The sequence below is a fragment of the Leuciscus leuciscus genome (assembly GCF_965113295.1).
Source record: "Leuciscus leuciscus genome assembly, chromosome: 1".
Classification (NCBI taxonomy): Eukaryota; Metazoa; Chordata; class Actinopteri; order Cypriniformes; family Leuciscidae; genus Leuciscus; species Leuciscus leuciscus.
In genome coordinates, this window is record NC_138725.1 from 60,587,485 (window position 1) to 60,597,331 (window position 9,847).

At 38.2% G+C, this 9,847-nt stretch overlaps 2 protein-coding genes across 3 annotated transcripts; both read right to left on the bottom strand.

Moving 5' to 3' along the window:
• Window positions 1-1,049: 1,049 nt before the first annotated feature.
• msl1a (MSL complex subunit 1a) lies at window positions 1,050-5,740 on the bottom strand. Its single transcript, XM_082148541.1, has 9 exons — window positions 5,627-5,740; window positions 4,252-4,983; window positions 3,883-4,082; window positions 3,291-3,547; window positions 3,123-3,187; window positions 2,109-2,176; window positions 1,886-2,010; window positions 1,721-1,793; window positions 1,050-1,617 (listed from the first exon to the last, which is right to left on the bottom strand). The coding sequence occupies exons 2-9, from the start codon at window positions 4,873-4,875 to the stop codon at window positions 1,527-1,529; spliced, it is 1,503 nt and encodes a 500-aa protein (XP_082004667.1). The 5' UTR covers window positions 4,876-4,983; window positions 5,627-5,740; the 3' UTR covers window positions 1,050-1,526.
• A 139-nt stretch (window positions 5,741-5,879) lies between these two features.
• On the bottom strand, window positions 5,880-9,111 carry LOC309483018 (major histocompatibility complex class I-related gene protein). 2 transcript variants are annotated; one of them, XM_082148655.1, is made up of 7 exons: window positions 8,883-9,111; window positions 8,217-8,477; window positions 7,357-7,629; window positions 6,959-7,249; window positions 6,727-6,845; window positions 6,588-6,609; window positions 5,880-6,484 (listed from the first exon to the last, which is right to left on the bottom strand). In XM_082148655.1, the coding sequence occupies exons 1-7, from the start codon at window positions 8,938-8,940 to the stop codon at window positions 6,453-6,455; spliced, it is 1,056 nt and encodes a 351-aa protein (XP_082004781.1). In that variant the 5' UTR covers window positions 8,941-9,111; the 3' UTR covers window positions 5,880-6,452. The 2 variants fall into 2 exon arrangements, with proteins under 2 accessions (XP_082004781.1, XP_082004780.1); XM_082148654.1 differs by having other exon boundaries at window positions 5,880-6,487.
• Between the last annotated feature and the right edge of the window lie 736 nt (window positions 9,112-9,847).

Genomic DNA, 9,847 nt, shown 5'->3' on the forward strand with positions numbered 1-9,847 from the left:
AATTGTGGGGCTCGTAAGTTCGTCATATCCTCTTGTGCGTCAGAGGAGGAGACGCGCGCTAGTGGGCAGTTCAGTCAGTGACGTGACGAATGAGAAATTCATTTCTGCGCGGTTTCGTTTATGAACCCACGGGCTGTAATAACAAACACAATGCAGCTCTAAGTCTAAAACCATGTTACATCACTGTTTTCCTTTCATTATGAATAATTCATTGCGCTTTTTTGAGGTAAGTACATGATAACAGTAAAGTACCATTTATTTGCAGTCCCTTTAAGTACATCAAGGTCAACAATTGTGATAATTCAGTACCTTTTTTTTAGGCAAAAAAACAAAACGAACAAAACACACCACGGCACTGCCTTGATTTGTACTTCAGTACATATAGTTATAGTATAGATATATATAGTTCAGTTATGCTATATATAGTTTAGACATATAGTTCAGTACCCAGCACATTTTAAGTACCATTGTAAGTTAGCCAGTTTTTTATTTATTTTTTAGGAAATATCATAAAATACTATTTGGGAAAGGTGCTCTTTGAAGTTCATTGGAGCACCAAAGCACACAAATATGGATACCATTTAGTATGGTATGTTTTATTATGCATCATGGTGATACTATTTGTTTTTTACATTTACAGAACTTGCCACAGTTTTTTGTAAGGAAAAACTTACGTCTTATTTCACACATGGTATAGGTTAATACTTTTAAAACTGATGACTGCAGTTATGCAATTTGTTTGCATCAGTTTAGCATTTTGAACCAAGACACTGCAGCTGAGCATATGAAATTAATGGGAAAAAGATAATATTTTCTTATACATCATTTATTGCCTAAAGAACAGCAATCGTTTAAAAATAAATTCAGTGGGTGTCTGGAGGCTCTTAAACAACTAGAATGTCTCTAAAAAGAGGAAACCGCATTGCACCCCTTCTCATCCCATTCCAGTACACTTTGTTCTAGCAAAACATAAAGGTCAATTAGAATTATGTAATTTAGCAATCAGAACAATGAGTCATTAAAAACAAAAGACATGAAGACACAGCACATCCATAATATGACATTTTAATATTTGAAATAATTTCTTTAGCTACAAGTATCTTACACATTTTCTTTGAACAAAACCTTATATTACAACAAATGCTTCAGTAACCGGTTTTCACAATTTTTCCCTCTTTCATTCCCTTTATGTGACAGAGAACTCACACACAATCAACAAAAATGCAGCATGTACAGTTTTGATATATTTTTTTATGGCAGCTCTTGATGTGTTAGGGTAAGCTTTGGTCATGAACGTGAAACACTGAAGTGTTACATTCAGCATCATGATCATGGGTGTGTGGTTGGGAGAGCTTGTTTCTCAGGCATTATAGAGCAAAACACATTTTCTCATGGATACCAAGCAGGGGATTTTAGGGAGACCTTCAATCTGCTTCAGAAGATCCAAAGTGCAATCTAGGTGAGTATGAGAGATGAGACCACAAGGGCAAGATTTTTCTTCAGCGCACTGGACGGTACTGATGGTTTCATTTGCGACATGTCCGATGAGGCGTCCGTTTCTTGGCCATCTCTGCTCGACATCGACTACGCTCATCCAACCAAGGCAAGTCAAAGTTTCTGTTGAAATACAGCAGAATAATTACTTTTATATATTGCAATTAAATCAAGATATCAAAATAAACATTAGTATTATGTAAAACAAAAACAATTTGTAACTTACTGCTGTTTCAGGTTGGGAAGAGGTCTTCCAAAAGCCACCACTGGCAAAAAGGGTGTCACCATAACAGACTCCACTGAGGAAATACACAAAAAATAAGCACATTAAAAGAGAAGACCAAATACTTTCAAGGCACATGGGGGGGGGGGGATCCATCTGCTGACATACCATCTTCAAGGTCTGGATAGAAGGAGAGCAGCTCTGGTTCACTTTCCTGAATGACCTTCCTCCTGTTCATCCTCTGCTGCAGGCGCTGAAACATCCTCTGCTCCCGAATACGCTGGATATCCCACCTGAAAAAGAGAAATGAGATTAAAGGATGAATAGATTCACAATGCTCTTGTCTACTGGACGCTACACATAAGAACAAAAAACATAAAACAATTATCACCTCTTCCTCCTCTTCTCATCAAGTTCAAGCTTTGAATGTCTCTTCAGAAAGACGTTATCATCCAGACACTGCACAGAAGAAAGGTATGAGTATTTAGATGCATTATTAGGGCTGAATGATTAATTGAAAAAAATGAATTGAAAAAAATTCACAAAAGCTGCAATGTAATTAAATGCATCTTTGTGCAGCACAAGCAGTTCATGATTTGGCGTTTTCAGCATCTCACAGCCGAACGGTTCGCAGAAAACGCTGCTCCATTTTCATCTGCTCTGAGTTTGGGTTGCTTATAATGTGCATTTGGGAACACAGTGCCACAAACCACACCGAGTGAAAACATGAACACACTGGAGAGCTGCTTTGGAAAAAAAAATTTGGGGGAAATTTTTTCAAAAAACTTTTTTTGGAATATGTCTTTTTCAGTGGAAAATGAAGTTGTACTTCTGATCAAATGAGACACTGATTAAAAGCAAGCTGCTTTACCATATTAAACATGAAAAACAATCTATTGTATAAAGTGCTATATAAATAAACATGACTTTACTAGAGTGCTGAATGAAAAATAACTTTGCCGTGAGTATATCTCAGCCTCAAGGTTTAAAGTTTGAAAATTAAAAATCTGGGACAGCCATACCTATTAGTATTGTAATTTTACAGTTGTGCTGTAAAATATAAAAACTGCTGTAAAAACGCATTATTATATAATTTTTTATATACTTTTATTACACTTGACTTTTTATTTAACATTGAAATAGCATTATTGCAATAGTATTCATTATTTTGTTTTCTTTTGATATACAGTATATATATATATATACAATTTTTATCGAATAGTAGTGATGATGATAATAAATCTTTATTTTTTTATAGTTATATTGATATATAATTTTTAAAAAATCTGGCTAAATTGTGCAGCCCTATAAACAAGTAATTTGATTCCCCCCTCCCCAATTTGTGCGGCCCCATGCATCACTGAATGAAACATTGCATACTGGGGTGCTCACAGTTCTCACTAACCTCAGGGATGTCCGACGACTCTTTCTGTCCTAAAGGCTCTAAGATACTCTCCCGCCAGGATGGAACTACATACAGAGAATAATGATAAATTTGAACATCTTAAATATACTTTAATTTCAATATATAATTCAAATCATTAACAGAGAGATTACATAAATTTCTCCCCACCTGCAACTGTGTCCTCATGTACAGGTGAGGATTCTCGCCAAGGCGATGGTGGCGGCTGATGCCAGCAGCAGAGGTACATCTCTGTGGTAGCCAGATAGGGCAGTTCCTCCGAATGAGACAATTCAAGCCCCATCTCTTCCTGGGGTTCCTCCTTCAGATCTGGGCCCTCCTGTGGTGGTGGTGGTGGTGGTGGTGGTGGTGACCTCGGTTGCCCACGTCGTGACCTACCCATCCGAGAGTCTTGGAAAAGAAACCTCCTTCAAGAGGGGGAAAAATTAGGATGTATTTAGTTTTATCAGTTAATTGCTAAGAACTTCATTAGGTACAGCACATTAGTTTGAACAAATGTTAAAGGAATAGTTCCCCAAAAAAGAAAATTCTGTCATCATTTACTCACCCTCATGTAAAATAAGATATTTTGAGTAATATCTCAGTGTTTTTTTGTCCATACAATTGAAGTCAATGGTACCCAAAACTGTTTGGTTACCAATATTCCTCAAAATATCTTCTTTTGTGTTCTGCAGAAGAAAGAAAGTCATACAGGTTTGGAACTTATTAAAATATTTCAACAAAAAAAAATTCATGATCATACCTTTTCAGGTTTTTCCCTCCTCTTCCAAAGTGCATTCGCTTTGGGGTTTGGACCCGCCCCTCAGAATGCTGGACGTCGTCTGAGGCAGTGGCCTCGGCCTCAGGTTCCCTACGACGAGGAGTCTGAGAAGGACGGGATTCTGCTCCATCTTTTTTCACCATCTGCAGCCGGCGCTCCATGCGTTCGATTCGTGCCATTAGCTACAAACACACACCTGAGTTAGGCTGTGTATTAGTAAGCATTGGGTTTAGGTGAACAAGTGTTACAAAACAAGAAAAGTGGGAAACTACGAACATGCCCACTTTAACATTTAAATATGCACATGATTTAAGCTTTTATTTCATAAAAGAAGAAGAAAAAGTGCAATACCATCTCCTTTTCAGCTTTAAGGTCATCAATCTCTTTGCTCTTGTTGTGCAGTTGCTTCTGCTGCTGTTCAATCAACTGAAGTTGCAGCAGCAGGATCTGTCGGATGCAGCTGGTCTGCGTGTCCACAAGGCCTGAGCCTTTCCTCACATTCCTACGCTTCCCATCGGGACTGTTCTCTGGTGAGGGGATCCCCACGACTGCCCCCACTTGCCCTCCATCTCTCCGCTGATTGCTGCCATTTGATTCCATAGGATCCATATTCCCTACGTGGTTGTGTTTGGCCTGACAAAACAGTGATTTGCTCTTGACCGGGGAACCTTCGGCCCCCATCTGCTTGGTTGATGGGAGTGTCAAGGCCTCCGGCTTCTCCCAGTTCTCCTCCTGCCCGAGGTTCCCTGATGGAGATTGGTCAGGGCAGCTCAAAACGCTCTGATGACTGATCTTTGCTTGGCTGTGTAGGTGATGCTTTTGATTTACACTGTTGTGGATTGTGCTCAGCACGTTGGTGGCGATGTTGCGGCTTTCTTTCTTCAGGCCAGCCAGGGATTCATGGGCTCCAGCTGGTTTCTTGCTAAGGCTTGTGTCCAGTCTGTGTCCTCCACTTGTGAACACAGTGGATTGCATAGTCTTTTCGACTTGCTCCAGTTGGAGATATTTTACCAACACCCAGCTCTACACATGAGGATTTGTGACAGGCTGGATTTGTCTCTTTTGCCCTTTTCTATAGCCATTCTAGGGGAAAATAACAAAATAAGGTATTTTATTTATAAGGTAAGACATCTTATATTGGATAAGACAAATAAGCTGCAAAGCAAAATGGAAAGATAGGCATACAATGAGTGATAAAGGGCTGACGTATTGCTTGAATGTGATTTAATGGTACTGATAGCTTGACATCCAAGAGTATAAATGTAATTTAAGAAATATTATGTCTGATCAAAAAAATAAATGCATATGGTTAGGATAAGCTATTCTTCTACACCTCTCTTAAATGTGCATTGGTGCCTATAAATGCATCCCATGCATTGTGTTTACTGTTTCGGGGACGGCATTGTCAAGCCTCAACTTACATGCAAGCAACTGGGAGTTTTTTTGTTTTGTTGGTATCTACAATGAAAAACCAAAGTCATGCATTAGCAATTGTTTGGGCACAGGCACTGTCCACCATTTTAGATCTAACGTTACAGCAAAGAAAAATTTACAATCAATTTAGCAGTTCCCTTCGTCTGCTCTTGAGGGACGATGACGCCATTTTAAGTCATGCAATCATGCTGCATATTTAAATATAGGGAGAATATCGCAACCACCGACCAAATAGTTCCTTTTCATTTTGCATCGATGTTATTTTAATTATCCCGACCCCACCCGAACTCACCTATCGCCTTCCTTTGGCCCACTTTCCGATTTTGTTTGAATGTACGCACGCAGCGCATGCGCGGTGCGTTTGGAATCTGATTGGACGCGTGCAGAACAATATTTCGTGGCGCGCGCGTCGGGTTGGGTTTGAGGGGTTTGCATTATGACATCATGCAGAGATGCACTGCAGATTTACATGCCAGTTGCAAAATTACGGCAAAAATGAGTGAAAGTATGAACCGAGAGATTATAATGAATTCACAGACAAAATATAAGAAATGTTTGTTTAAGCTCAATGTTAAAATTTCAAACAGTTAAAAAAAAAAAAATACATATAGACTAGCCTAGCCTACAACCTGATTAAATAAATACTGATGAGTTCTTGGGCTGATTAGCTGACAATACATTCTGGCAAACAGTCATGCTAAAATACACTGCTGGGTGTTAAGTTACATTGCGTATATGCAGTTATTAATATAAATCACATACATACTTTTGTAAAACGTGCACATATTGTAAAAATACTGAAATATGCAATAGCCTACTATAACAGACAAAACCTGGGTGTGATAAGAATACAGTGAAATAATTTTTTTTAACAAAAAAACAACCTTGCAAACCTAAATGAATAATTGAAATGTATGTAATAAATAAATGTAGCTAATTAAAACAACATTCTCTTAAAATAAGTCTTATTTTCTTATAATATTTAATCAATGTTCTTCTCTGGATGCTAATGGATTTTTTTTAATACTTTTTTTTCCCCTTTCAGGTCAGTCAGTTTATCAATACAAAATGTGTCCATTCTGTAAATGTGAACAGATAATGTTGTGCCTCTTCAGATGTCATATCTGTGGTTGTTCTATTGTTCGGTCAGCTGCTGAGGAGAAAAACAAAAAACAAAACACACATTCATAAATGTACATAATTTAACACACTTAATAACAAATAAGTAGACTTGATCAGATCACAACACAAACCTGAAGCTTGCATGTAAATGACCTGCAATATAGAGACAGATATACAATTATAAAGCATGGCCAGCCCAGCAGTCAGCAGAGGTTATGCCTTATTAATATCATCTTATGTACTAGTGAAACAGTGTCAGTGACTCTGTACCTGCCCAGGCTGTGTATATCTCTTCCTCCATATTTTAAAGGCAACCAGAGCTCCAAACACACACAGCAAAAGTAGTACAGAGGGAACCACAATAATAACAACAGGATCAGGACCAGGTTCTGCAATCAATCAATCAATCAATCAATCTGTGTGTGTGTCTGTGTGTGTGTGTGTGTGTGTGTGTGTGTGTGTCTGTGTCTGTGTGTAAAAGTTTGCCCTATCAATTTAATACCTATACTGATGTCAAGTTTGTTCTCCAGGCCAAGGTGAGTGACAGTACATGTGTAGGTGTGCCTTTCTCTTTGCTCTTTGACACTGAGTTCCACACTCTTCGTCATCTGGTATTTTCCATCAGCATTGGGCAGCAGTTCTCCTCCTGTGATCCTCTCCTCATTAACTGGCTGGCCGTCTTGAAGCAGGGTCAGATTAATGTGACGTGGGTAAAAACCAGTTGCCAGGCAGGTCATCTGAACTACACCTGTCTCACTACAAAAGCGTTTAAACACTCTCACTCTGGGCTTTACTGTCAGGGAAAGAGTGAACACAATAAGCAGGAAACACATAATGCATGTTTTCCAATCCAAATAAATGAAGAGTGCATTTGTGAAAGTTAAATTAACTGCCAGTTACCTCTTGCCATCACATGCTTCTTCTCCTTTTTTAGATATTTCCTAAGCTGGCTAATGCACAAAGGGCGGTAAAAGTTGGCATACAGCCATGCATCATACTCCAGCTGTGCTCTACTCTTTATGACAGGCCAATTCCAGTGAGTGTGCTGGTCTCCCTGAACGTTATAGCGTCGTTCAAAGCCACTCTCACCATTAAAGGCCTCCAGAGTCATCATTTGGCCGGGCTCATCGTGGAGAAGTTCACATCCAGCCAGTCTCTGCTGCACATAAAGGCCTTGGAAAGAAATAGTCTCAGATGCACATAGGAAAGGATTGAATTCACAATTCTGGCAACGCTTGTTATGCCATTAACACAAAGTTCACAGTGTAAAAAAGCTTTACGTAATTTTGCTGACAACACTATATTTACTGATAGAACAATAAGGTTATCTACCAATCAAAAGTTTAAGGTGAAAAATATTTTTTATTCATGTTTTTGAAAGAAGTCTCATATGCCAACCATACAAGGCTGAATTTATATGAACAGAAATACAGCTAAAAACAGTAATATTGAGAGAAATTATTAAAACGTTATATATATACATCAATGCTGAAAAAGGCTGCACTGCTTAATATTTTTGTGGAAACCGTGATACAGTTTGTCAGGATTCTACCACATTATTTGACCACTTCCACTTTTAATCTGTTTAATAAAAGTATGAATAAAAGTAGGCCTATTAGGCTCATTGATTAGGCTAAAATCTTACTGATTTCAAACTTTTGAATGGTAGTGTATGAACATAATGGACAGATCTGAATGAAAATATTTATTTTCAAGCACTCTCAAGAGAATAGAACACAAGACCATTAGAGAATAATTACCTCTTGTATAATTTAAATAATCAATTAAGTGGTATGCTTTGGTTTTCATGCCCTCGTGTATGCCTTTAAAGACTGATGATATAGTAATTTGCTCCGTGACATTAACAGATTCTTGCGCTGATGCCGGGACAAAACTTCTCTCATCTGCGTTATAGTGGCCGATGACAATATCATCCAGCATGATAACTGCAGTGAACTCTGGGAACGGGACTGAACTGTCTCCAGTCAAAAATGTAGCAAAGACCCATAGCGAATGTGACCCTGTAAGAGAGTAGAGTTAGACTAGGCTACCTATTAGATCAGAGATTTTGGTTACACTTTAAGGTTACCTTGTTACAGTGTAATTAATTATAGGCTACATTTAAGTACTGAGTAATAATAATTAATTACAAGCAGGCCTATTTACTAAAGGGTTAGTTTGGTTTTAGGGTTAGTTGCATTTAATTATGCATAATTTGTAGTTATTACTTTAGCAAGTAGCCTACATGTAACGTCTAACAAGGACAATAAAATAAATAAATAAAAAAAAACAGTGAAGGTGAGAGTGCAGAGCATGCGAATTAATTAAAAGCTTAAAATGATAATTATAAGACAATATAAGGAACTAGAAAATGTGCTTCTAGTGTTAGTGCTGTAAAACTGTACGAAACGAGTGAGCATGCTTACCCGATTCAGAAAACACAAGGGCTGGCAGGATACACGCTGCAAAGATTAAATAAAACATGCCTTTTACAAGGTGTTAAAAAGGGTTAAATATTTCCTTATTACAAAATTAGAAGAATTAGACATAGTATCTAAGTTTCAGTCTAACTCTAAAGGCAACATTCGGGTAAATCTATGCTATAATTCAACACCGTCCCGTACTGACACTTCCTCGTTGTGCAGAGGTTAGTTCATTCACTGGAGGTGTGGTTTCAACACACACACACACACACACACACACACACACAAAACTCCGGCCACTAGGGGACGCAAATCAAGTGCCTCTAAACTGAATGTGGAACCTTGGAAGGTAGATTTAAAATATTGACAGTGTAATATGGTTTAAAAGGAGACAGTTACAGTGCATTAACTGTCTAGGATTGCGGTGTTGTCTTTTACTGTTGTTGCAATTATTTTTTAGGAGAGGTTGCTTCTCGATTGGGCAGTCAAATTAGCACTCTTGAATCAATTGCTGGTTTTAAATGGGTTTGGTGCTTAGACTACTTTTAACTGGTCAGGATTAGAGACAATGTTGCTGATTACTCACTTGGCCAGTTTGGGGGACAATCTTAAACCAGCTATAAGGCGAGACATTTTTGGCTGGTTTGATTGTTTTTTACATTTATTAATTTAGCAGACACTTTTATCCAAAGTGACTTACAGATGAGGAATACAACAAGCAAGAAGTGCAGGTAATAGAAAGTTTCAGATATCATTTAGTATAATACAAGCTAGAACAGAGAGAGTTTTAGGAAAAGGAAGATTCTTTTTGTGCTGATGGGAGAGATGAGTTTTCAGATGTTTCTTGAATATAGTCAGGGATTCACCGATAGGGATGGGAAGATCATTCCACCAGCAAGGTACAGTGAACTAAAATGTTCTGGAAAGTGATTCTGTGCCTTTCAGTGAAGGTAGGTACCACGAGGTGT